Raw genomic sequence first — 26,580 nt, 5'->3', positions numbered from 1 at the left:
GCCACACATCACTCAACTGATACAGCATTGAATCCTCCTTGTCATCCAGACGTTGCATGTTTGCAAGCTTGAACCCTACATCTATCTCTGGGTCCCGATTTGTCACATACCCCGGGCTGGTGGACACTAGCAATCGCCATTTTCCCCATGCGAAACAGCACAGGTCTATCATGGCACAGACTCCTCACGGATCGTTGTCGACTATCCGCAGTTGTTGCTGGACCCTGATTCAACGTCCATTAGACTGTGACCCCAATTCTAACTAAAAGTTGGGGATATTCTAGCTTCTAGTTAGATCCTGCGCTAGTCAAGCTTCGGACTTGGCTACCTAGTCTATCCATTTAAGTGCAAGTTTCTGTCAAATGGCAGTCTTCAATCCCAACCCGGTGAAACTGCCGAAGAGCATCACCATTACCAATCCCCTCATCCATGCCGCGGGTCGCCCACATTCGCGATGCGGGGCCCAAGAATCCATACCCTGTGTGTTCCATGTGGAGGGAGAGGCGATTCAAATAAACAAAGTACCTCAGATAGGTATAGCAAGCTGCATTGAGACTTGACGGATAGTTCCCGGTGGTTATCTTATCGGTGGCTATTTAAACTACTCTGTTGTCCGTCTGTCGTCTCTTATTCAAGAATCGACTACAACTTCATATAATCATACCACCCACCTTTGTATCATCTTCATCATGTCGACCAAACTGCATACTGTTCCTTTCCTTATCAATGGCAGCGACCAAGTCAGCGAAAGAGCCGTCGATGTCGTTTCCCCCCGAAGCGGCGAGGTTGTCCACCGTTACAGCAGCGCTGACGTCAAAGATGCCAATGCCGCAGTAGATGCTGCTGCTGAGGCTTTCAAGTCGTGGCGCAAGACGAGGCCCTCAGAGCGTCGTGATCTGCTCCTCAAGGCTGCTGAGATTATGGAGAGACGGCAGGATGAGCTACGCGAGTACGCCATGTCAGAGTGCGGCAGTGATGCTGCCTGGGCCAACTTTGATATCAACACTGGTATTAGTCACATCAAGGAGGTTGCTGGTCGTGTAGGAACACTCGAGGGTGCCATCCCTACTGTTTCGGATCCCAACACAACCGCTCTTGTCCTGAGAGAGCCATATGGTGTAGTTGTTGCCATTGCCCCTTGGTATGTTGTTTCCCTCTGCCCCATATCGTAGCCTTTATTTATACATTCTTCAGGAATGCTCCTTATATCCTAGGCACAAGATCTGTTCTCTTCCCTATTGCAGCTGGAAACACAGTAGTTTTCAAGGCTAGCGAGGTTTCTCCCCGAACACTCTGGGCAATTGCGGACATTTTCCGTGAGGCAGGCTTCCCCGACGGTGTTCTCAACGTTATCTTCCACGAGCGAGCCACCGCCGCAGCAGTCACCACGGCCCTGATCGAGCATCCTCAAGTTAAGAAGATTAACTTCACTGGCAGCACACCAGTTGGCCGAATCATTGGCAAACTTGCTGGTGAGAATCTGAAGCCTGTTATTCTCGAGCTGGGTGGCAAAGCTCCCGCAATTGTCTGGGAGGATGCGGATCTTGACCTTGCTGCCCTGCAATGCACACTTGGATCATTCATGAACTCCGGCCAAGTTTGCATGGCCACTGAGAGAATTCTGGTACACAAGAACGTTAAGGACGAGTTCGAGAAGAAGCTTTCAGCCACTATTGAGCAGATCTTCTCCTCCAAGGCCGATGCCCCTATCCTTGTTGCATCAGCACCTGTCGAAAAGAACAAGGCTTTGATCAAGGATGCCATTTCCAAGGGTGCTTCTCTTGTCCACGGAAACGTCGATGCCGAAGAGACAAGCAAGACTCGCATGCGACCAATTGTCATTAAAGATGTCACCACTGAAATGGACATCTACCAGACAGAGTCATTTGGCCCTACTGTCTCTCTCATTTCTATCGAGACTGAGGAGGAGGCCATCAAGATCGCCAACGACACAGAATACGGTCTGAGCTCCGCTGTTTTCACCACCGACCTTCAGCGTGGCCTTCGCATTGCTCGTGAGATTGAGTCAGGTGCGGTTCACATTAACAACATGAGCATTCACGATGAGAGTGGCCTGCCTCATGGAGGAGCCAAGTCTAGCGGATACGGACGCTTTGGTGCGTCTGCTGGTCTCGAGGAGTGGACTCGAACGAAGAACATTACATTCAAGAACTAGATAAAATGATACCAGGATAGCGCAAGTTTATGAATAAATTACTCGTTACGATGGCAGACGGTCACACAAGCTCACAAAGTATTTATTGGCGTAAAGCCATGCTCTATTTTCTAACATCTGTAAATGTTCATCGAAATCATCGCTGCTTGGTATTGGAGAGTTGTTCTTGTATGGTGGAATGTGTTGACAATCACTCAACTCAACTCAACGCAACACAACACAACATCATAGTTACACAACAGAAGATCTCTCAAGTAAGCCGAGCCGGTCTAATTAGATCCATTGTAACGTTATAATCAATTCACTGCATCTGAAGCCCTAAAGACAGAATGTCGTCGGACGGTTGATGGTGCAGGGTAGGTGATATGTCACCTTACATAATCACCCAATCGCGATAAGTGGAAATTTTCCCATGGTTCAACCAAGGATTTGGGAACGCCGTCATAACGTAGCTTTCTAACCACTACAATCACTACCTCTCTAGTCCAAACCACAACAACACCGCCAAAATGAACTTCCTCGGAATGGGTCGACCTCAGCCTACCTCGGAGCAAAAGATTGCTGCCGTGGAGAGCGAGATGCGCATGATGGCTGATACCTACAACCGGTAAGTAGCTCTCATGAAGAGATGAAGAAGAAAAGGCATTGGTACTAATGCATGCATTGTCTAGTCTCCAGCAGTCTTGCCAGAAGAAGTGCGTTCCTACCGACTACCGCGAGGGCGAGCTCAACAAGGGCGAGTCCGTCTGCCTCGACCGTTGCACAGCCAAGTTCCTCGATACATCGATGAAGGTTAGCGAGATTATGCAGCAGCAGGGCCAGGCTCTCGGTGGTGGCATGCCACAGTAAACGCAATGACTGTCCTTGACGATAAGCGACACAAATCGCTAAGATATCGAATTGGAGGGGTGACCAGAGAGGCTTTGTACGACTATTACGGAGAGACATCTAGTGATGGATAACTAGATGATTGGGTTTGGTTCGGATGTCTGGCGCTTAGATCATGAATTGATGACGAGCGGATACGACAGAAGTGTCACTGTATAATACTCTTGGATGTGTGTCTGAACCAGAATAACGCCTCGACTATGAAACAACTAGAATATGTTTCTTCTATGAGATCCCGAACAAATGAACATCTTTCCAGTGTGAGCAATGCTTTATATATAGCATGATATCAATGTCCCAAACGCCGTGCTAATAAACCGCATTCGAGAATGTACGCTCCGAGATAAACCTCCTGGGCTTCATGCCAATTTAATGATTAAGAGGGGGACCGTGTAATATCAGGCCCAGTTCCGATCCCGGTGATTGTTCTAAACAACCAGTGAAACCAACCTTCAGTCTCGAGATGCACCTTGAGATCTTGGGCCCGTTTCTCCATATCCTCAACCTGCCTTTCAAAGGTGACGATGCCATCTTCAACATCGACGACCTTCTGCAGCAGTGCATTGATCTCGTAGTCAAGACGAGCGACGAGGACCTCGACATCTTTGAGGCCCTCCATTAGGTGAGATCGTTCCTCGGCTAGAAGCTCATGAGAGCTAATGCGCATGCGCTGACACGCCTCATTGAGCTGGTAATAAAGGGCATGAAGCTCCTCCTTATCCTTGGCAAAACGGTCATCAAGAAGTTCGACCGCCTTGATCTTCTCAGCGACCCATGGCTCGATACCATGCTTCATCTCCTCCATGCGCTGATGAAAGTGGTGAGCCAAATAGTTAAATGCTTCGACGGTGGCAAAGTCGTCCATAGCGTCGGTAACATCAATCAACGGCTCCCATTCCAATACAGCCTCCTCCGCATCACTGAACGACATTCGTCGCGGCCAGCGATTCTCATTGAGCGTACGCTTAGTTGGGCAACGTAATAAATGGATACTGTGCCTACGTGAAAGGCCCTTCTTGAAATGGTTGTCCTTGAGTTCTGCCTCCAAAACTGGCCCTTGGAGGTCGCTCTCGTCTACGAGAGACCCAACAGCCGAAGGCGCCTTCGATAGGACATCCTTCCGCACCTCGACACCCATATCAGAAAGTTCACCTTCCATCTTGTGAGGGTCGATAGGAGCTGAAGCTGGCTTGATGTCGATTGTTGAAGTGGATGCAAAGTGTGAGAGCTGGGGGAAAGTCGACCCCCCTTCCGCATCTGCTCGTTTCATAGCAGCAAGATACTCTTGTGGTTTGTTATTCCATGTAAACGCCCTGCCTATTCCTTGCGTAGGCGCGGGTGGCTGTGTCGTCCCTGGAGGAGCGAGCCCTGAACTAGAGGTTCTAGGGTCAGATCCTATAAAGTCATCTTTGGTCGAAATTGAAGGCCGATTAGTATGACCACGCAGGCCTCCCCCAACAGCATCTTTGATGCGCCCGAAGCCAGACCTGGCATCGCTCATCTTTCCAGCAACACTCTTGAACACATTCTTCTTTGAAGCCTCTTTATCGCCTGAGCCATCACCGATACTAACGGTAGACTCAGGTGGACGAGTCGCATAAACATCAGAGCTATCTTCGAGTCGCTTGGAGTCCAGTTCGATCTCTGCAGGAGCAGAATAGACTCGTTTAGAGTTTGGATTTGACTCGTCCTCTTTCCAAGGCACCGCCTTGTTCAGTTCAGGACTATGATTAGGCATCTCTGCGAGAGTTCTTCGAGGCTTGCCGTGCCAAAGCCATTTGGCTCGCTCACCATATGCAAGGTTTGCGAATGTACCAATGTCAAGGGTCTCAATATCGGCCAGTCCTCCTTTGTCTTTGCCAGATACAATGCCCATGACGAGCTCACCCCTTTTGCCTCCTACTTCTGTAAGAGTGGATTTGACAGCCCTCTGCACACCCCAGCTTTCGCCAGAAGCAGCCTTGGCAGATACAGCATACAATTTAAGAAGGGTTTGGCGGTCCAACCTTCTTGTCTTCTCGAGTTTCTGCGACTTTTGGAAATGACCGATACCACGCTTAGTATTTTCAAGGTCAAATGCATCTTTCGATACAGGTGCACCGTACCAGTGAAGTCGATTTCGGACACCCAAGAACATTCCCAGCAGAGCAGCCACTGTACTAGGACCTAATATACCATCTGTAGGCTCAAAGTTGTAGTGCTCAGCACCAACCTCGATCCACCAGTTGTTGATGGCCATTTCTGTCTTGTCGCAAAGCAAACCATCAATGAATTCATGACCTAACTTGTCAAACATGTATAATGTAACTTGACACAGTTTGACGAGTTCAAGAACAGCCTGGGTAACAGGTACCCGGTCACTCGTTTTGTAAAGTTGCAAAAACTTGAGTTGCGTTGCTTCAGTAGGATCTGAAAGAGTCATGCCGGATCGTCCAGAGCACCCCAAGCGTTTCAAATCCTCATTGACGATGAAAGAGGAGCGATATTTCTTGATATCACCCTCAGGCACCATAATTACGGTGAGAGCTGAAGGGAAATTGCTCAGGTTGGTCACCATGAGTTCTCCCAGCTCAGTCTCTTTGGGTCGCGCATGAGAATCTTGTAGTTGATCGAAATAGAATTTTAATCTCGAAGGCCAAAGGTTCTCGTCCACCGGCACAGAGAGTACACTGACAACGACTGAGTGTTTCTCATCTCCAGTATAAGTAACGATCGATAGGGTCGGTGGCTTTCGAGAGCACGCCCATTGCTCGACTAGATAGCACTCGTATCCGCGTAGAACACCTCGACGCTCAAGGACGATAACATTGCTACTTCCTTCAAGTAATCTATTACCACGGCATTAGCGATGGAAATCCTTCATAGGCCTGGCTCGATTGGAATTTACTTCAAGGCGTTGGGGTCCGCAAAGACAATGTTTTTGCGCTTCGGTGATGGCGCAGCCTGTGAATCTATAGCCTCGCTGTATGCGGGAACATCGATCGAGGGGATTCCATTGGGGGGGCTTTCTCGTGCAGTGCTGGGGTTCGAGTTGGTTGTTGTACGGGCGATGGGCCCTTTGGCGGTGGCGCCTGTTAAATATTCGTCTTCGACTCGTAGTCGTGGATCAGGAAATCTGAAAGCCATGGTGTCGTCATCGGCCCCTGTGATGTTTAGAAGCAGTCTCGTGCTTCATCCTCACCCGTGGTGAGTGAGGAGCAAGAGGTTGTCTTCTAAAGGCGGTGTCGCAATGATCGTGGGAGGCCTTTTCGGTGTTGTGTCTAGGTATAGCAGGTACAGTACAGGGACTTCATGTGATGCAATAGCTTCCAGGCCCAGGTTAGCTTTCTGTACCTTACTTAAAGTATCTTGCAGCTACCTTATGCGGGGCAACTAATTCAATCAGGCCCACGTGCACCCCTGGGGGGGACCGGGGTCAGTCGGCACAACTCGTATTAGTACGTACGTGTGTCTGGTATAAGCTCGAGACGAAGGTAATGAAGTAATTGTGATCGTTGCGAAATGTGAATAATTTGTAAAGTGCAATCTGTCGAGCAGTTACTGAATCACTGTAATTAAACTAAACAACGTCCGTCCCCTTTCCTTAGTAGCGTCCTAACGACCTCGGTAGCTGCCTTATCGATAACTCTATCGATAACGACCTTCCATACATGCGTTATCCCGGCTTAGTATCATGCAAGTCCAGCCATTCCCACCCATCATCGTCCAGCTCCATACCTTCAACGACATCGGACGTTAGTTTCAGATAGCTCTTTACTTCACCACCAACAAATCTTATCCACCAGACTCTACCGGCGTTCTTGCCTTTGCCTCAACTTCATGCTTCGCTAAAGGCATCTACAACTTAATCCCACGATTGATCCGAACCCCCGCATAAACCACCGCCATGGCGACCGATAACGATCGTGGCTCGCCCTTTGCACCGCTCATGGCTGAGCTGGCGCGCATGAGGAACAAGAATCTCAAGTCAGCAATCGATGATGTAGATAGTGTCATAGATCTTCTCGTCAATGCTCGAGATCAGATCGCTCAAGGTATGCCGCTTCCTCAACTAAAGAGAACGACCATCTAACCTCTGTATAGAGCCAGATAGAACCAGCATGGTCATGACGACACTTCAAAATCCGGTCAAAGCCCGCTTCGAACGTATAACTACAGATCTGAAGGAGGTGACAAAGGCACAGAAGGGCTATGGAAAGGCTCTTGACAAAGTTAGTGGCTGCACTTTATCATTACCTTGTTCAGGATAGCATCTGACCTCTTTAGGCTCTTCCTCACCGAGAACTTCCCATGGAAACCGACGCTATGGCCGACCATCCGGGTCTGATTAACAGAGCTATAGCCATGCATCTCCTTAGAGAAGGACAGTTCTCCGTTGCGTCGACGTTTCTCAAGGAGGCTACTGACTATCCTCCCCATCGCGAAGCCCTCTCGGTCCCACGTACGGACGAAGACGGTGACAATGACATGGACGATGATGACGACGAGCTGGAAGATGATATGGGTGGCCTGCATTCAGAGCACCTCCAGTCCAAGTTCTCTGAGATGTATAACATCTTATCAGAGCTCAAGAACCACAACCTGATACCCGCCATTAATTGGGCCAACACAAATAGCGACAAACTCGAAGCAAAAGGAAGCACCCTGGAGTTTGAGCTCACCAAGCTTCAGTACGTATGGCTATTCAAGGGACCATCTGTAAATGGTCTGCCCGATGACCCTGCGACCAACGGTCTGTGCGGTGCTGTTAATTACGGTCGTCAGCAATTCACCCGCTTCCAAAGCCGCCATCTGTCAGAGATCCAACAGCTTTGCTGCGCGATGGTGTACGCATCTAATCTTGCTGGATCACCATACAAGCACATATTCGAGACCGACTCAGCCTTTGAAGATGTCGCCATGTCATTTACACGAGAGTTCTGCTCCCTTCTCGGCCTATCAGCCGAATCGCCTCTTTATGTTGCTGTCACCGCTGGCTCAATCGCCCTGCCACGTCTGATCAAGTACACAACATACATGAAGGAGAAGAAGACAGAATGGACGACTGAGAATGAGCTGGCTTTTGAGACGCCACTACCAGAGTCCATGATTTACCACCCAATCTTTGTTTGCCCTGTGAGCAAAGAACAGACGACGCAAGAGAACCCACCTATGATGCTGGCCTGCGGCCACGTAATCTGTATGGAGTCGTTGCACAACATTGTGAAGGCAGCGCGATATAAATGCCCGTACTGCCCGACAGAGGGCCAACTTAAGGATGCTACTAAAATCAGACTGTAGGGGACTGCCAGGTGAATAACAGAATAATTATCGTCTAAGACTTAGGGTGCTGAAATGAAGTGGTCTGAATGTTTGTCTAAGCTCGCACAAGATGGCCAGATTATTCCATCCCTTATGCTCTCGGCGGTCAATTCTTCTGACACCCTAACGACTGCGATTAAATTGCCTGATAGCCCACGATTTGAAAGCCCACCATAGTTTGACATACCACGGCCTGGAAGCCCACTGCTTAGAGTAGTATGATCCGACGGCTACTGGGGGTTGACGCACACAGTGAGAGATTACGTTTGGACTTTGATTCGAGATTATAAATGGACAGCGGGCGCTTGGTATTTCTTGTTTCGTTCGTTGTATTTGTTATCATACAGGCGTAGTCCGCCTGCTTCATAGATATGTCGATCATTATCCAAGTGAAGTTATGAAACACTCAGCGTTGTAGATGCACTATTGTCTCGAGTCATGCTTCACACAAAGTTGAAACCTGTATTAAGCTGGAATCCTCTCGGTTTCACATCTCCGTCATATGTTTTCATCCATGGTTGAAACTCAAAGTTCATAACTTCACTAAGCTGTATAGACGTCAACGCCTGTCTGGACATAGTTATTGAAGGTTTCACTATTTTTATTCCTATCGTGGATTATCTGATCGTGGAACTGCACGATCCAGCCGATCAAGGGACAAAATAAGGGTAATAACAAAAGAACTAGATATCGGCTCCTGGATCTTATTCCATGTGTGGGAGCATAAACGCCTAAAAATGGTCGGGTCTAACATAGGAAATAAAAAAACAACCAAATCAAAGAGAAAATAAAAAGTCCAAGCAAGTTTCCGACACCAAGGGACATCATCTCGTCGCCTTCTGTTCACGCCGCACCGTTTGGTCACCGTCCATTCCGAGCCTGCCCTATGTGACTGGTGCCATTGAAAAGGGGAAATTTTGTGTATCCTTTCGTAAATTCGTGTCTTTGTACAGCGATGCTTCCAATGTGTGAAGAATCGCGACTTGCTGGTGGATCGCTTAATCGATGGTCATGCGGCTAGGAATTTGAGGCTTGACGTCTTGCATGTTAATTGAGTTGACGTCGGGCTTCTCCTCAACCTTGCGCTTGCGAGACAAAGACTGGAGATGAGGCTTGAGTCCCTTGCCGAAGTTGAGCATGCACACAACGGCGTTGATGATGGTGAGGAGAATAAGAAGAATGGTGATAACGGCGAATGCGGTCAATGATCGGCGAACGGCTTCGTAGTTTTGCTTGTGTCCAGGCTGGTAGATTCGGACCAGCTTGAAGATGAAGTAGCTGAGACCTCCGAGGTAGAGGATGATGACTCCGATCATGCCAGCCTTGTTTTCACGGCGAGTGAAGAAAGCGGCGGCAAGCAGGATCAGGATAGTAATAGGGATGGTGACGATGGTCAGCGCGAATTCGGGATCATCCTTGTCAGCGACAACGACAACGAACTGAACGATGAAGCCGAGGAAGAAGAAGAAATCGAACTTGAGGAGAGCGATGTAAATCTAGGATTGAGTTAGAAAAGAATAAATGCGAAGTCGAGAATGAAACGTACCTGATAATGAAGAAATCGCTTCTTCATGCGGTAGTCGGCACCAATGTTCTTGAGGATGTCCCAAGCATACTCCTGGTAGATCTTCCAAGAAAGGAAACCCATGATAAGAGTAGCGAGGGCAATGATGGCAGGAATAGCCACGAGATAAGGCTTAACATCATGCCAGAGTTGTTCAGCAGGCATCTCGGGTCGGAGAGCGTTCTTAGCGCCGAGAATATCAAAGGCCTCCTTAATCTGATCGACTTGAATGGTGGTGTAAACCATGAGGGCGAGGTTGGAGAAGCAGACACCAATGATCTGAATGGTGTTCTTCTGTCGCAGAGCATCCCAGACGACAACGAGGGTGTAAAGGAAACCGAAAATGAACAGCGTCAGGAAAGTAGGGATAGTCTTGTATTGGGACTGGACTTCAGGATCTGGGTTGTGGTCACCAAGATTGACCTGGAATTTGCCAAAGACGTAACTAAAATTAGGAGTTAGCAGCATGAACGCATGATAGAAGCATCGGGGTGGCGTACGCTTCAAAGCAAATGTTGAGAATAGCTTGCAGTAGAGAAACTGCCATGAAGCAAGCTGGCCAACGGCTCTTCATAAAATCGATCTTGCCGTTCTTCATGCTTTGAGGGGGAACTGAAGGCGTAAGTCCTTCCCGATAAGCGAAACCTTGGTTGTATGTAGGTTCAACGGCGGCCTGAAATGCGGGCGGTTGAGGGATAGGCTGCGGAGTTGGGCTTGGAGATGGATCGAAGCTGTTGTCGCCGTATGAGTTGCTGTGCGAGTGGCCGTAACCGAAGCCTTGGTCCATTCCCAGGAGAGATTTACGAGAATCCAATCGGGTAGTCATGACAGACATGAGGAGACCCCAACCTGGAGTCACGGAGAAAAGGTCGAAGAAGAAACAAAAGCGCTCGTCGATATCGTTCGACGGACGATGGTTGTTGGACACAAGAAAAGGAAGTCAAATGCGATGGGCGACGCGATGGGATTCGGTCGGGGGCCGGTCGTATGTCTAAATTACAGTGCAGCAGCTTACGCGGATGCTGCCACGGGCAAGTGCTGTCGATAGATAAAAACGTATTCGATGATTCGATGAGATGAGAAAAGGAGTCGCGAATTGATAGAAATGGAAGAGATAGAAGCGAGAGGCGACGACGCGATTGCGAGCGTTTTAGTTGAAAACGGTCAGACCGGGGGTTGGTTGATTAAAGATGCGAATTGATGGATGTTGAGAAGAGAGAAAATGAGATGGAACAAAATGAGAGAGAATGAGAGCCCAAGCGTTAAAGAAAGAAAATGGATGTCAGCTTAAACCAGAATGAGGGTGGGCAGGCAAGTCAAGTGCAGCGCAGATTTGGTTGCTGAAACAGTCCAGACAGGGGTGAGCCAAGAGGGAAGAGGAAGTGGAAAGCCCAGAGAGAGCCTAGAGCCTGCCCGTCTAGAGGTAGCCTCCACCTGCCCAGGTCTGGGGCGGGCAGTTCATGATCAAGGGTGGCTGCCCGAGCACCAAGACTCCAGGGGTTCACAGTAGCCCCAGGCGTTTTTTCTTTCGCTTTCCCTCCTGGGCAGGTCTTTCAAGGTGGAGTATGTGGCTCTAGCCTTTCATCCAAAGACGTCCTCAATTGGGGACAGAGGGTTTTTTTCTTGATTCTATCTGTCTTGATCTGTCTCAAGTTGTTTCTCTATCCGTATAGTTCCGTCTTTTGCAACAGAGAACGACGATGAATACCGATTCCGGCGTGATGACGCAGCCGGCCAAGGCCAAGAGAAACACGAGGGATAGAGATAAAGAGAAGCAGTTCAAGCCAAGGCTACACTACAGGTGCTGTACAGTACTGTAGGAACAGTTCCAATTCCAGTTTAAAGTTACACGGGCTGACTGCGCTGCACAGTTGGCGGGTGGGGAGAACCATCAAGACGGGACGCAGCATCCCGCCTCTAACAGCTAACGTTGCCTTAGTTCGGGGACATTGACATTAACAACGTTGTGGACTCCATGGAAAGCTACAGGCTAACGTTAGGTCAGTAGGTATCTACTGTGTGGATGAACCCAACCTACCTACCGATCAGCCTTGGGAGGGTTCAATCATACCCACACCCATTGAGAACTGCCGGGTTTAAGGCTATGCTACAGATTTTCAATCTTCTGTTCGTCGGAGGCCTTCACTGTCAATTCAGTAATACAGCATAAAATAACTCCGTCATCTCCAGACTTCCGTCGGTATGACACAAAGTTGTAGGGAGGGTTGGGGGTAAGGGAATGTATGCCCTGCACCAGTAATAACTCTAGCAGAGATGAAGGCCTGCGGCAGTGCAATCATGCAGAAGAGTCCCCATTGTTAGTGCAACAGCCCTGCCATCCGTTGAAATGCCACCAAAACTGTCAGCCCATGCGTAACAGTTAATACGCGGTACCATGCGATTGGGTGGGAATGTCCGTCGGACTCAGCCCAGCTCCGTATCGTACAGCCACTTTAACCTTGCATTGAACTTTGAGAGGAGAGGTATCCTGTATCGCGTCACATTCAATCATGAACAAAAGCTTATAAGCAGCTCTGTTTGCCTGCATGATATGATATGATGTGACATGGCAAGTCATGGGGTTTTTCAATGAGGCAGACTATGTCAGAATAGGTAGATCAAGACGAATTGCCTCTTGATTAATGATTGTCTTTCCACAAGACTCTTTGCCTTTCTTTGCTATGCAGATGCAGATGCATTTCAGCCTTCAGCCCCATCACACTTCATCAAAAACCTGGAATTACTCCTGCATCTCGCTCTACAGAGTATAGCACAACTCAACCCAACTCAACCTAATCTGACGATGATCAACTCACGGTTCACTGCATATCTATTTATTGTTCAACTGCTGACTGTACGGGAAACCGGAAACTAAACTGCCACCCCAGGATAGTATGTACAGTATCTCGTGTCCCTGGCATAGGACGTTGCAGTGGTTAATCTCCTCCATCACTCCACACTGTCATTAACAATTCCATAAATAAAACCGCGCGGCCAATAGACAATGCACAAGACTTCTAATACTGTACGGCATGTCCCATTTTCGTAGCAATCAGCGAATTTCTCCCGTATTCCCCTACTCTGATGAGTTAAATGCATGTCAGCAAAACAAAACCCACTTTGTTTTATTATTGTAGTCGTCGTCATCACCAAAGTACAGTACTCATTGTACTCGATAACAGCAAATCAACCGATCTAAATAAGGCTTTTTCACCGCGATTCTCGCATAATCCCCATTAACTTAAACTAAGTTGGCCAAGCTTTTCTGATGGTGTGCACCCATGTTTCAATCCAGTCGGCAGCTGTGTATTATAGGGCTAGCAGAGCCTCTCTCTTCTACTTGCAACCGTTTGAGGCCTCTACCTGGAACAAGCTTGAAGAAATGCGGCTGTGCCGGTGTTTGGAATGACATAGAGTTACTCAATTCCAATTGATCAGAGTCATTTTCTATCGCATAACTGAACGGCCTTAAACCTCAAATTCTCTGATTGGTGCAAGTCAAGCCATTCCGTCCAGACGGTGAACACGGTAAATTAATACTCAATCAAGCCAGGGTCTCACGAAGATCCCGCATCTCGACTAAATATAGCACAATTATATGCAGAAAATAGCATAACAGATGCCGATCTTATTTATTGAGTTTTTATACTCCCCGACTCCTGTTAACTAATTAATTAATACTCGAGATCAGTTCCCAATATCAAGGGCTACTATCCGTACGCTCGTCCAATGACTGAACTCCAATTACCATACATGGTAGTTCCTTCAAGCCTCATCAAAGGAAATCAAGATCCCATGAACCCCATCCATATCCTAGTACAGCTTCCTCGTTTACACCAGTGCCTGGCTCTACTCCGTTCAACCACAACGTGTTAGTTGACGACTGTTGCTGCGTTGCAGAGTCGATCGGCGCCATCCCTTCAATGTCTTGCGTCTCTTGAGCATACGTGACCGACTGAAAACACGTCGCCTTGCCTAGGAACTGATGGAGCAGTCCCGTGAAGCTGATGATGCATGGTCTAGCTATCTCGTTTATCGCTTCCCCGGTTGCTGGGCCAAAGAACGTTGTGACCCCTTGTCCTGTTATAACGTCCACAAATTGCTGCATAATCTGGGCTGCCTCTTGTGCGGTTGTCCAGCCTCTGGGAAATGCCTCCAGGAGCGTGATGAGAATAGTGAAGTCGTCATGGGCTACGAAAGATGGTTGCCCCTGACTAGCCATGAAGCCAGACATCAACACCAACCCTATTGGCAGCAACCGACCCAATGATACTCTGTTTAGAGGCAGTTGCTTTTGTTGAAGAAGTGCAGAATTAGCCTGAAGTTGCTTGCTAGCAAATTCGAGCTGTTCTTTTCGTGTAACAGCTGGCGGTGAAGCTGAGCTGTTAAAGTGATTAGGAAAGTAGAGAAAGATAAGCAAATGATAATACTGCGCGCTCAGCCAGGTGATGCTGCTATGTATAGGCAAGTTGTCCGCCTCCATTGGTGACATAAGGCAGCCACTGCTATACCAATCTTCTATCTCAGCTCGCAGGCTCTTCAATATCGCTCCTCTATCAGAAGGTGCCAGGCGCGAGGTTTCGGTGTCTCGCTGAAGATGCACAGCTTCCAATATTCGATACTCTAATTGCCGAAGCTGAATGATATGCCGACTGGTCTGTAGATTACGAGCATATGTAGCCCTGTCTGAACTGGCAAACTCTTCTACTGTGAGGCCTGGGAGCGGAATGTTTGCATGTTCGTCCGTGAGAGCTGCTGGAAGGCCCTGAGATGAGGCCATCATACGGTCTAGGACGAATATGCTCCAATACAGCCGATGCCTGAGCTCAGTCTCCACCACTGTCCGTGGCTGCTCGTCTGGACGAGTGAGGCCAATAACCATAGCTTGCCGTGCTGCGATACCAACGATAAAGTACGCAGACGTCGCTGCCGGGTCGAAAAGAGAGTATAGTCCCAAAAGAACAAGAATCTGCACTGACTCGATGCTCTCACTGCAGAGGCACTCCTGGATGATATCTGGATAAACTACATCGAACTGTCGTGCTGTGTCGCTTGGAATTTGTCCAGCTCGCACGAGTGATGTGCATCCAATTGCCATGACCAGATACAACAATGTCATAGGCGGGTCTTGATCTGCCGGCGAAGCATCTCCCAGCGTCTCAAGATCCCGCCGCATCCTCATCTGATCGACAAAAGGATACGCCCTGTTCACATGACGAAAGAACGCATCGACAAAGCAGCTTGGTGCGATATCTAAAGGCAGAGCATGCCGGGCGATCAACCTTCGTCGTGTAACTGATCCCTCAGTTGATCCTTGGTAAGAAGAGAAGTGGCTACTGGTGGTTCGCACACTGCCCGGATCCCTTTCTTCCACGCGTATTTCAGGTAGAGCCGTCGTGGCATCTACCGGAGGAGTGTTTGGACCCGGCACTCTTGAGAGAGGAGAGGACGTAGCCTCTTGGTTTGCGAGGTTTCCTACATTGGCCCGTGGTCCTCGACCGAGTATGCTCACCAGATCAGCGCCTGTCTTGATCCCATCTATTCCACCCTGTGAACCTGGCGGCAGTATGTTCTGATCAATATACTGGCTAAGCCATTGCACCCGGGCTCGCAGTTGGTGTATCTGAGCCTCAGCATTGGCTATCGGGCTGGTATACGAGCAACGCTGACCAGCGGCGGCGCAAAGAGAGCAAACAGGAAAGGTGCGACTGCACTTCTTTTTAAAACTGCGACAGCGATCACAAGCTGGGGGCGTGGATCTTGCACCTGCAATCCGACCGGCAGATGCCTGCTGAGTAGCAGTTTGATGCCGTCCGGCTTCTTGTTGGTCAGCCGATGCTGGAGGTGAAGCGGACCGGGCCCGACCAACGTCGCGCGGAGGCGGGGATGACCTGCGGAGACGGAAGCGGTGGATCGAGGCCTTCATCTCAGGTGCCATTTTGGGTAATTGACGCTGTCTTGATTGGCATGGTTGGTGTGAGCTGACCCTAGAGGGGCATAAAGGATGTGAATGTTGTCAACGTATGAACGACTCTTGAGCTGTTCGAAATAAACGTAGATAAACGTGAAATCTCTATATTTGGTATTATTGCGAAAGTAATCGGCGAAAACTCGCCATCGTCCCATTTGACGATAAGATAGAGAGCTCTCAGTGACGGTTCAGCCAAGGAAGAGGCGCCATCGTGCCCGTTGTTGAGGAAGCTAAGGTGGACCGGATTGCGTGCTTATGCTTCAGAGGCGATGTTACCGTTGCCATGTGAGCTTTCAGCTACTGTAGCTAACGTTAAAGGCGTAGAGCCGTAATAGTGTTAGCCTGATCATCTGCAAGATGTCCCAGGATGTGGAAGACAGATAAGATAACATGGATGGAGGAACCTGAGGGTATCGTCATATCCGCACCTTCCTCCCAATGTAACCCGGAAGGCAGGAGCCATATTTCTTAAAAACGGAAGGAAGAGCTGGCAGTAGCGGGCCTGCTCCGATGCCCGGAGTCGGAGTCGCGCGGAGGCCGACCGGGATTACCGAAAGCGGCAATCACCTCAAATGGTGCAATCATTCGACCTGTTGAATGGAGCCGACCAGCGCCGAATTTACATGTAGTATTGAGGCTATTTCGCGGGATCCATCGGCAGCTTCTCTTATCAGATGTCGAATGAGATGAGAAGCTGATTATAAGAAGATTGAAGGAGCATCTGAAACCCTCGGGAAATTTGGTGTTTACCTACCCTAATGCTTCAACTTACAAGTTCTTTCTACTGAAGATACAACGATATCATTTCATGTACATAGGTACTAACAGCACTACATCACTGTTACTCAACGGCCCCATTATTTCATCACATTTATAGCAGATACACCATTCAACTTGCTTCATCACAGACTCGATTTAAAAAATGACAGTCTCAGACAAACTCGACGTTCGTCGCATTGCCATTATAGGCGCCGGTCCAAGTGGTCTTGCAGCCGCCAAGTAACTGTCCTTAGCAAATCACAGCCTACATCATAGACTAACAACTATTCAGATATCTCCTTGCAGAAAAGAAGTTCTCCAAGATCCGTGTATTCGAACAACGTGCTACACCAGGCGGTGTTTGGAATTACACCCCTCTAGCCCGAGAGCAAGGCTTCTCAGTCCCTAGAACCACGCCAAGTTATGCGCCAGATCAAGCACTTTGGCCCAACGACCATGGAGACGTCGAGTTCATGTCTCCCATCTACGACCTTCTTGAGACAAACATTCCTCATTCTCTCATGAGATACAGCGATAAGGAATTCCCGCAAGGCTCATCTTTGTTTCCTCGTCATAGCGTTGTGCTACAGTATCTCAAAGACTACGCTCAAGAGATCATTCCTCATATCTCGTTTCAAACTCAAGTTTTAAATATTGAGAAACCGACTAAGGATCGCTCGCAGCCATGGTCCGTTGAAGTACTTGATCTGAAAGCCAACAAGGTCATCAAAGATGAGTATGACGCTGTTGTGGTGGCGAGCGGACATTACAATGATCCTTTCATCCCTGATATCGCCGGCCTGGTCGAGTTTGATAAGAAGTACCCAGGTGCCATTTCGCACTCCAAGTTCTACCGACGACCCAACGACTTCAAAGACAAGGTATGTCCATTGACGTTGGTTTATGTAATGTTTACTGATAGTTGATCAGAAAGTTATTGTTGTCGGCAACTCTGCATCTGGTATTGATGTAAGCGCACAACTTGCCAGCGTCGCAAAACATCCTATCTTTGTGTCCGAAAAAGAGAAGGCAACTGTGATACCACCTGCAAAGGAGCCATGGGCAGCCGGTGTTCCGGAGATCGTCGAGTTCCTCCCCGAGCAGCGAGGCGTCCGTTTCGCCAATGGCCAGGTCGAGACTGACATTGATGCTGTGCTGTTCTGCACTGGTTTTCATTACTCGTATCCATTCCTCAAATCTCTTGATCCTCCTATCGTGGTACCCAGCGGTGGGCATGCCGCTCATCTTTGGGAACATATTCTTTACACTGCAGACCCGACTCTCTCATTCCTCAGCGTTCCTCAACGCATTGTCCCGTTCCCTATTGCAGAGGCACAGAGCGCTGTGGTTGCCCGCGTCTGGTCTGGTCGTCTAAGTCCACCAACTGAAGCTGCAATGGAGGCATGGGTAGAGGAGCAACACAAAAGCAAAGGAGAAGGCAAGGCAATTCATGTTATGTCCTTCCCTGAAGATGTAGACTACATCAATCGCCTGCATGAGATGAGCAAGACGGCAGTCAAAGCCCTTGAACTGGGTCTCGAGAATGAAGGGGAGGGCAAGATGCCGCCATATTGGGGACTGGACAAGAGGTGGGTGCGGGAGAGGGTGCCAAAGATCAAGCTGGCGAGCAGAGCTGCGGGCGAGAAAAGACACGAGTTGAGGACATTGGAAGATCTCGGTTTTGATTACGAGGAGTGGAGGAGGACTGCTGAGGAGGGGGAGAAGCTCTTCTAAGCTGACCAAAATCCTTTAGACATGTTATAAGACTTAGAATCCTTCGTATATATTATTATCAATTTATAATCAGCTAATTATACGCCATCTATTAAATGCAACCATGTTTTTACAGACGCTACGCTTGCTACTTTTAGTTATCCGTGGTCTTCTCGTTACCTGCAGTAACTCCTTCTCCCTCATTAGCTTCATCCTTTTCCTCGCCACGTCGCTTAAGCGACTTGAGACCAGTCTTGTGCTCTTGGTGTTCCTTGCTAAGGTTGACTTGCTTGATGAAAAGACTGATAGCGAGAGACAGACCAGCAAAGGCTGTGTACACAATGTACATGGTTTGCAGACTGTTCCAAAACGCTGTCTTTGCTACTCTACCGTCTTCTCCGGTCAACGAACCTACGAGTTCGACACTGCCCGCTGCGTTGGCTCCGGAGAGTCTGTTGGCGAGCTCAGGGCCAAGCTCTGACTCGAGCTTTGGATATTGCTTCTCCATCTCGTTGTTGAAGATGACACCACCTACCACGACAGAGATGGAAGTGCCCAGCTGGCGAATGAAAGAGAAACATGAGGTCGCAGAACCAATATCTCGAGGTTCGACGTTGGTCTGGAGGGCGATGAGAGGAGCTTGGAAGTTGGGACCGATACCAATACCAGCAACGATCTGGAAGACGATGATCTTGGCCCAGTTGGCGCGAGGCTCGAGGTCGATGAACAGACCAAATCCAACAACGCTGATAATCAGACCGAGCACAATGACGAGCTTGTACTTGCCCGTCTTCTTGATAAAGATACCAGCTGCAGCCGAGACGAACGAGAGAGCCAAGACATATGGGAGCAGGTAGACACCAGAAAGCAGCGACGAGGCACCGAGAACACCCTGGTAGTAAAGAGGGAGCCAGTAACTACCAGACATGAAAACGAACGCGTGAGTAAAGCCAACTCCGTAAGCAGCGCAGCTGTTCCGGGTGTTGAAGAGCCGGACAGGAAGAACAGGAATCTTGGCAACCTTCCACTCGTATACAAGGAAGATCCCAACGGTGATAATACCAAAGACGATGAGGCAGATGGTCGTGGCAGAGTCCCAGGGGAAAGAAACGCCGCCAAATTCGAGTCCCAGCAACCACATGATAGTACCACCGATGATAAGGATACTGCCCTGCCAGTCCAGCGCTAGGAGGCCCTCCTTCATCGGCGTGCGAGGATTGTGCAGCTTCAGGAAGAAGACGAGAATAACAAATGCAACGGCGCTGATGGGAAGGTTGATGTAGAAACACCATCGCCAAGTGACCTTGCTAGTGAAGACACCGCCGAGAATGGGCCCAACAGCAGAGGCCAACGCCCACACCATACCGAGGATACCAAAGTACATGCCACGGTTTCGCATGGAAAAGAGATCGCTAATAGCGATGTTGGGCAACACAATGAGACCACCTCCACCGATACCCTGGATCGCTCGTGACGCGATGAGCATGCCCATGTTGACACTCACAGCACATAGCAGAGATCCAATCCAGAAGATGATGGCCGCAGCAAGAATAACAGGCTTGCGGCCGAAGATATCAGAGATCTTGCCCCATGTCGGCACGAACGAGGCGTTGCCCAGCAAATAGGCACTTCCTATCCAGACATAACCTTGGCTTGAGTTGAATTCATTGGCGATGGTGGGAACCGCTGTGGTGATAATCGTCGTGTCCAGCGCGGCGAGGAAGAGCGCAAGGCACAGCGCACTCATGACCAAGATGTTCTCCGACTTGGTCCGTCCGGCCTCGGGATCATCGGCCCCAGGCGCACCGGGGGACGGGCTGCTGCCGGCCGGCGCAGTCTCGGCTCCATTGGGGTTCGTTTCGGTAGCTGTATGGTCGTTGGTGCCTGCATTTACTCCATCTCTTTCAACATCCAGAGTACTGTCTGAGCTAGTCCTTCGCTCTGGTGTTGGCGATGAAGCAGCCATTGTTGCCGTGCAAGTTGTAAGCCTGCGAGGCTGCGATTAGACGAGTATAAACCCCCTTCTCTCCCTTCAGCTCTTTAGAATTGGGGATTGACAGTCGTCGACGTAGTAGTTTTCAAGACCCTGGTCCGGAGGCCGGCGTCGACCGTAACGGTGATTGCTAAGCAAATATCCTCTCGTTGGGTAGGTTGTACTGCGATGCACTTTCTTCTGTGTGGTTCATACGCGTTCACTATGCAAGAGTCCGTATAGAGAATTTTCTGGCAAAGCATGCATAAGGTGAAAAAGGTGTGATGAAGTGAACAAGACCATTGTGATTCTTTCTCCGAGAACGGTCCATGACTAGGACCAGGGCCAGGGAGACTTAGTTAGCTAATGCTACAGTACAGTAATCAGATCCAATTCTTAAACCCGAGGCGCGAGACCGAAATCAGATCAAGCAATTCAACTCGGCTGAGTGGTGCCGAGAGTCGTTGACTCGACTCGTGGAGGGTGGAGAAATAGTTGCTGTAATTCCGTTGCAAAGTGAAAAATAAAGGCGTCAATGACACCCAAAACTGACTGATCTAAGGGGGTGTGGAGTCCGAATATTATTACCGGGGCATAATTCCGTATACTTTTTTACGTATTTCAGGCTCATCTTACCTGCCGAATAGAGTCAAGGTTATAATATGAGTTGATGAGCTAGGATAACTACAGTAACCAAGCTGCCAAGCTAACTACTGATTCACCGTCACTCATTAAACAACTGAAGCTTTCTAAAACAATATAGCAAAATCTAATACTTCAGGGATCTGATTATGATAGACAAGGATATCCTATGCATGACCGTTACAGCCGATCTACAGGTGATATCATCCACTTCATCATGTTGCATCGAGTTAGGAATTTTGCCATCAGGAACAAAACGAACAATGACATAGCATCCTTGCTTTGTCTAGCAGACACGTTGACTATGCATTGTTAGAATGCCGTTCTCCCTGCAGCTCAGTTTAAGCTTTCACTGTGGCATCGTCAAACATCAAAGCAGTGAAAGATAATAAACGTGTATTCTTTTGTACTCTCATAACGCCCATCCCAATGTTTGGGGATTTCAAGATCCCTTTATAATGTACATGTTCCGCTCTGCACTAAAATATCTTTGTTATACTTTCCCGCGAAATAACACTGTTCTGTCGCTCGTCACGCTTGACTCGGAAGAAACTGTCACAGAAATCGCTGCACCTCATGTGTCGCAAAAAGTCCTCGTCGTGAGTAATGACAATGAGCTGGAAGTTGCTCTGGGCCTGGCGGGCTTTAATGATCATGTGTAAACTCTCTGCCAGACTCTTGATGTTGTCGCGATCCAGGTTGGTCGTAGGCTCGTCCAGCGCAATGAGACCACAGTTAACACCAAACGATTCGGCCAGCGCCAAACGAATGATGATGGATGCGAGCACCTTTTGTCCAGCCGAACATCGACCGCGCATGTCCATCTCGGTGTCCTGCTTCACCATGCAGAGTCGGTAGTTGTAGTTGCGTTTGCCTGTGCTTGACTCATTGTCCGAACGAATAAGAATCGTATCAATATCGGTTCCTTGGTAGGTACTCTGCCATAGTTCACCTGCGATACGATTCACTTCGGCCATCTTCATCGTGTGAAACTGCATCACGGCCTTGTCAACGGCCGAGCTACACTGTGCTAGATCTTCGATAGCAGCCTTGGTCGTCTCCACACGGATATGGGATTCTCGATACTTTCTCTTGGCGTCCTTATAGTCCATTTCCCACTCCTGAAGGAGTCTTCCAAGCTCCTCATCCTTGGTTTTCATAGTTCCCATGACAGAACCCCGCTCCGCTAAGAGACGGTTGTAATGGTTCTCTTGCGAGCGAGCTTCAGCTTGAAGTCGCTCGTAGTCTTCGTCGGCGTTGCGATCCTCCAGTTCCGCGATGTCTTGACGAATAACATCGATGGTACGAAGGTTCTTGCGATAGTTGAGATTGTCCTTGATGTTCTTCTTCTTGCGGTCTCCATTGTCAATGTCCTGTTTCAGCTTGTTTGTGCGGACAGTGAGATCTGAAACCTCCTTTTCGGTACTCGCGATTGTTTTCTCGAGTGTGGCAATAGCCCTTTGGTTGGACGCAAGGTTAGAGGGACCACCGCGGTCGATGTAATCTTGGATATCGGCACCCATCATCTTCATTTCATTGACCGAGTTAGCGACATTGTCACGGGCATCAACAATAACTTGTTCCTTGGCCCGGCCACGTCGTAGAACTTCATCACGAGCGGATCTTGCCTCAGAAATGCTAGGCTCGATAGTCTCCAACTCCTCGTCAGCACGTTGAATGACCTCTCGTTGATGCGAGACTTCTTCCTTCAGGGCCTGAACCTGGTTTTGGAGGTCTTGCTTCTTGTCCAATTGGCCAGCTGCACGACTGATCTTATTTCTCAACTCGCTCTTTTCTAGTTCTAGAGAGTTGAGCTGATCCTTCAAACGTTGCCGATCCGCAGTCAACTTGGAGATGCGGGCCTTGAGAGTTCTCATCTGTTCATTTAAGCTGGCCTGGAGCTCATGGATCTCGTCGGGACTTCGGGTTGCCCCGCCCGATATTTGTTGAGACATGATGCGGTCAACCTGGTTTTCAGACTCGGCAATGTCCTTGACTGTCTGTGAGATGTTGGAAACAGTCTTGGACATGTCCTCCAGGTCTTTTTGTTTCTCCTCTTCGGTTGAAACGATAGACGCATGCTCTTCAACTTGTCTCTCCAAAGCCTCAAACTCTGTCTCTGCCGTCTTACACTCTTCGCGAAGTGCAGGCAGTTCGGCCGTCAATCGTTCGTATGTGTCATAAGAACCGCGTACCGATCGAAGCTTCTCCAGAGTTGAAACGCTCTCCTTGAGATCCTTTTCTGTGTCAACCTTGCCCTTGGGGTCAAGATGCTTGTCTATCCTCTTGCTCAACCGTTCCATGCTTGCAGCTTGATCGTCATCAAAGTGACGATCACAAAGTAAACATTTTTTCTTTGTATCCAGCAGACGCTTACATTTGGTGTAGTAGTCGACAAGTGCATCGAAGAGGCTAAGATCGTTGCGTAATTCTTCGACCTGTGATTCAGCGGCCTCGATCTCTTCCTTGTAATCCTCGACAATGGCGTTGTCGCGAACCGTGAGAAGCGCATTTACTACTTGCTTTTGGCAAGCAGCCGCTTCCTTCGATTTCTTGTCATGGGACTCTTTGGCCGTTCGCAATCGGAACTCTACTTTCTGTTGCTTTTGGCGCGTTTGCTCGCGGCGCTTCTGGGCTTCAGCGACAACTTTATGTTGATCCTTAACCAACGTCTGAAATTTAGAATCCAATGTTTCTGGCTGCCAGTCGCTACCAAGAACCTTGTCCAGTTTCGGCTTCCAAGTACTTGTCAGAGTATCAAGCTTACGCTTACGATCGCCGAGTTCTTTCTTCCTGTAGTCAAGTTGTGCTCTTTCTGATGCAAGACGAGTGCACTCGACAAGCTCCCGGCCAAGTTTATCATTCTCGTTCTCCAGTGAATGGAGCTTTTCGTTTTCATCCGTAATCAGTCGATCCCAATCCGCGTTGTCAAATGTCTTCTGCGCTGCTTGGAATCTACTCTCAAGGTCTTGCATCTGACCGTCGAGTACAGCTTTGGCACCCTCATCGACGTCAATCTGACTGGACTCGTTCTGAAGTACTGCAGTGCGCTTTTCGATGGCATTCATTCGTTGTTTGGCTGACACGCGATCTTGTGTGCGAGCAGCCTTGCGGCCCTCCAGCTCGGTAATGACACTGGTAGCCCGGTCTAGTTCGGAAGAGTTTTCCTTCTGCAAGCGCTCCAAATCCCGCTTCTTCTCACCAAGGAGTTTCTGAAGGCGATCATTAAATGATTTGACGTGGCTATCCGTCAGGTCTCCATCAAAGCCCGAAAAGCCATAAGACTGAGCGGTTTCTTGGATCATTTCCATTCTGATCTTCAACTGGCGCTCATATTTGTCTTTGTCCGACTGATGCTTGCCTTGCTCCGAAAGCTTGCTAGACAATTCTTTTCGCGACCGTCCCAATTCGGTCTGCAAATCATTGTACTGGGCCTTATTCTGGTCGGCTTCATCCTGTAGATGTTGCATACGGTCTTCGTAGTGTGCAAGATCGCTCTCCAATTTGTCGTCGTCATCAGGAAGCTCTTCAATGGTAGTCTGCAACTCTTTGACGGCCTCCTCTCTATACTCAAGTTGTTCGCGCTTTGTGTTGAGGTTTTGCACAATCGCCAGATGGCTGTTTGCCGTTTCTCGAGTGTTTCGAATCTTTTCTTGAGTTTCTTCCATTTCAGCACTGATAGACTCGCAAGTCTCACGGGCACCCTCAATTTCAGCTTGCAAGCCTTTCATTCTCTTTTCAGCACGATCACCTCGATCTTTATTCACCTTATTGTGAGCTTCGTCATTCTGCAGCTTCCCCAATTGCTCGACTTGCTTCTTTCGAAGTACTTTAAGATTATCGATGGCCTTTGTGTATTTCATAGCCTCGAAGATTTCGTCGAAACGTTTCTTCAAGGCGGCCGGTTCACTCAGTGGCCAGAGGGATTCATCTTGATGACAAAAGATCACAGCATCAAGAATTGCGGGCGAAACGCCAAGACGTTCGGGTATCATCTCGTCCAATTGAGCCTGCCGAGTCGATGTAGTTGTTCGTTCTCCATTGTTGACAACAACAAGGGAGCAGTCTAAGGTTTTCTGGGATCGAGTGGTCTTCTTGACAGTAAGCTGCAGACTTCGGGTCGCGACATGCTGACGGTCGTTGATCGATCGAAATTGTAGTTTTACTTGGGCCATAACCTCTTTCTCGCCGCAAAGCTACATCTTGTCAGTATACATGTTGCCAATTAGGAAGGCAGATGGTTGAGAATACCTTGGGGTCATGAATGAAAGCGCCGCCCTTGCTGTTGGGCGGCAGCTCTCCAGTTGTGGCATACTTCAGACATTCGATAATCGTCGTCTTACCAGAGCCGTTGTAACCAACAATGAGAGTTAGTGGGGTATTGAACTGGATAGCCTCTCGAACAGAAGGGCTGAAAGATCGGACACCCGAAATCGAGAGCTTGTCGATTCTAGACATGGTGACAGCTACCACATTAGGGATGTAGCATGTACAGCTGGTATGGTTGCGTCGACTGACTCATCTACAGACTGAGAGCTGTAGCATACAGATCACACAAACGTTAAGGTGACTGATGATCTTGGATGTATTACGCTAGTTGAGGTTTGGACCAGGCTGCAGCCGGATTCACGGGTAACGCGACAAAGGAAGGAGAGACGCGTTGAGAGATTCGGAATTTGGAGAAACCGATGCGTGAGCACGTGCTTCTTGAACTTGAATCCGAAGTTTGGCCGACGTAAGAAAAGTTGGCCGAGCACATCTTAGTGAGACGAAATGACTTGGTCACCTCGTGCTGGCAACTATCTGTAGGCTACTCTATCTTGGCACCCTAAGCCTCAAAAGACAACTCTTCTGTTACCCACCTGGGTAGCATTCACTATATCCGTATCCTCATAGCAAGACAATGCCACTCGTCGGACAGCGGATTGCCTGCCCGGACGAACGCCTGTCTGTTCACTAATCACTTTCGTTCATTTGAAATAGCCAGTTCTAGACTCTGCTATGAAACTTTGGCAATGACAGCAACAATATGCACTGTCATGATCCCAAGCTTCATCATGACAAGTGTTAGGAGTTTTCACAGTTTCATGACACCGCCTGGAAGATTACGTTTTTTCGACGTCAGAAAATTCATAACAGGTTCCAAGGACCCTGAACGGTCCCTTTTTGAATGAAAACCAGTTCAGCGCCACCCCATTTTGAAACCGTAGAGCCAGACCGTCAGACCCTAGGAAAATGCTTGGCTATGGGCCTAGGGCCAAAAGGGTTTCAAGGGTAGCATCTTGAGAGGCTAAGGGAGTGGGGGGAAGGCGCTTGCTTTGCATCTATCCGCAGACTTAGAGAGGCGAGAGGTGACTGAAAACTGAGACGGAAGTTGCGATAAAAGCATTTTGTTTGGGCGAAATACGAAGCAGATATATCTGATATGCGTTAAATGCGGTCAAAGGATCATCAAGGGGGACTGAGCCTATAGGATAGGCAGCAAATCGCGGCTAAAATCTATCGTTGGAAGGTCATGGAAGGCAGTTCTATCTCAACAAAGCGGTATCTATCTCCGTCTCTTTCCTCGAATATCACGATCTGGTATCTGTACA

The 26,580-nt window shown here is 48.8% G+C and overlaps 9 protein-coding genes across 9 annotated transcripts; 4 read left to right on the top strand and 5 right to left on the bottom strand.

The window, feature by feature from the left end:
• Nucleotides 1-689: 689 nt before the first annotated feature.
• FIESC28_03675 (uncharacterized protein) lies at nucleotides 690-2,176 on the top strand (the record flags this gene model as incomplete). Its single annotated transcript, XM_031157824.1, has 2 exons — nucleotides 690-1,141; nucleotides 1,195-2,176. The coding sequence occupies 2 exons, from the start codon at nucleotides 690-692 to the stop codon at nucleotides 2,174-2,176; spliced, it is 1,434 nt and encodes a 477-aa protein (XP_031018084.1).
• A 509-nt stretch (nucleotides 2,177-2,685) lies between these two features.
• FIESC28_03674 (uncharacterized protein) lies at nucleotides 2,686-3,025 on the top strand (the record flags this gene model as incomplete). The annotated part of the gene is made up of 2 exons (XM_031157823.1): nucleotides 2,686-2,783; nucleotides 2,848-3,025. 2 exons carry the CDS (start codon nucleotides 2,686-2,688, stop codon nucleotides 3,023-3,025), a joined length of 276 nt encoding a protein of 91 aa, XP_031018083.1.
• Nucleotides 3,026-3,440: 415 nt separating this feature from the next.
• On the bottom strand, nucleotides 3,441-6,190 carry FIESC28_03673 (uncharacterized protein; the record flags this gene model as incomplete). Its single annotated transcript, XM_031157822.1, has 2 exons — nucleotides 3,441-5,892; nucleotides 5,952-6,190. The coding sequence occupies 2 exons, from the start codon at nucleotides 6,188-6,190 to the stop codon at nucleotides 3,441-3,443; spliced, it is 2,691 nt and encodes an 896-aa protein (XP_031018082.1).
• Nucleotides 6,191-6,950: 760 nt separating this feature from the next.
• On the top strand, nucleotides 6,951-8,344 carry FIESC28_03672 (uncharacterized protein; the record flags this gene model as incomplete). The annotated part of the gene is made up of 3 exons (XM_031157821.1): nucleotides 6,951-7,098; nucleotides 7,148-7,275; nucleotides 7,331-8,344. The coding sequence occupies 3 exons, from the start codon at nucleotides 6,951-6,953 to the stop codon at nucleotides 8,342-8,344; spliced, it is 1,290 nt and encodes a 429-aa protein (XP_031018081.1).
• Nucleotides 8,345-9,363: 1,019 nt separating this feature from the next.
• Nucleotides 9,364-10,716, bottom strand: FIESC28_03671 (uncharacterized protein; the record flags this gene model as incomplete). Its single annotated transcript, XM_031157820.1, has 3 exons — nucleotides 9,364-9,861; nucleotides 9,912-10,374; nucleotides 10,430-10,716. 3 exons carry the CDS (start codon nucleotides 10,714-10,716, stop codon nucleotides 9,364-9,366), a joined length of 1,248 nt encoding a protein of 415 aa, XP_031018080.1.
• Nucleotides 10,717-13,704: 2,988 nt separating this feature from the next.
• Nucleotides 13,705-15,867, bottom strand: FIESC28_03670 (uncharacterized protein; the record flags this gene model as incomplete). The annotated part of the gene is made up of 1 exon (XM_031157819.1): nucleotides 13,705-15,867. The coding sequence occupies one exon, from the start codon at nucleotides 15,865-15,867 to the stop codon at nucleotides 13,705-13,707; it is 2,163 nt and encodes a 720-aa protein (XP_031018079.1).
• A 955-nt stretch (nucleotides 15,868-16,822) lies between these two features.
• On the top strand, nucleotides 16,823-18,393 carry FIESC28_03669 (uncharacterized protein; the record flags this gene model as incomplete). Its single annotated transcript, XM_031157818.1, has 3 exons — nucleotides 16,823-16,899; nucleotides 16,952-17,540; nucleotides 17,590-18,393. The coding sequence occupies 3 exons, from the start codon at nucleotides 16,823-16,825 to the stop codon at nucleotides 18,391-18,393; spliced, it is 1,470 nt and encodes a 489-aa protein (XP_031018078.1).
• Nucleotides 18,394-18,526: 133 nt separating this feature from the next.
• On the bottom strand, nucleotides 18,527-20,338 carry FIESC28_03668 (uncharacterized protein; the record flags this gene model as incomplete). Its single annotated transcript, XM_031157817.1, has 1 exon — nucleotides 18,527-20,338. One exon carries the CDS (start codon nucleotides 20,336-20,338, stop codon nucleotides 18,527-18,529), a length of 1,812 nt encoding a protein of 603 aa, XP_031018077.1.
• Nucleotides 20,339-21,465: 1,127 nt separating this feature from the next.
• Nucleotides 21,466-25,444, bottom strand: FIESC28_03667 (uncharacterized protein; the record flags this gene model as incomplete). The annotated part of the gene is made up of 2 exons (XM_031157816.1): nucleotides 21,466-25,182; nucleotides 25,238-25,444. 2 exons carry the CDS (start codon nucleotides 25,442-25,444, stop codon nucleotides 21,466-21,468), a joined length of 3,924 nt encoding a protein of 1,307 aa, XP_031018076.1.
• Nucleotides 25,445-26,580: the final 1,136 nt, after the last annotated feature.

This window comes from Fusarium coffeatum, assembly GCF_003316985.1.
Source record: "Fusarium coffeatum strain FIESC_28 chromosome Unknown BRIP53273_contig_77, whole genome shotgun sequence".
Taxonomy (NCBI): Eukaryota; Fungi; Ascomycota; class Sordariomycetes; order Hypocreales; family Nectriaceae; genus Fusarium; species Fusarium coffeatum.
This window is presented reverse-complemented; position numbering and strand designations above follow the sequence as displayed.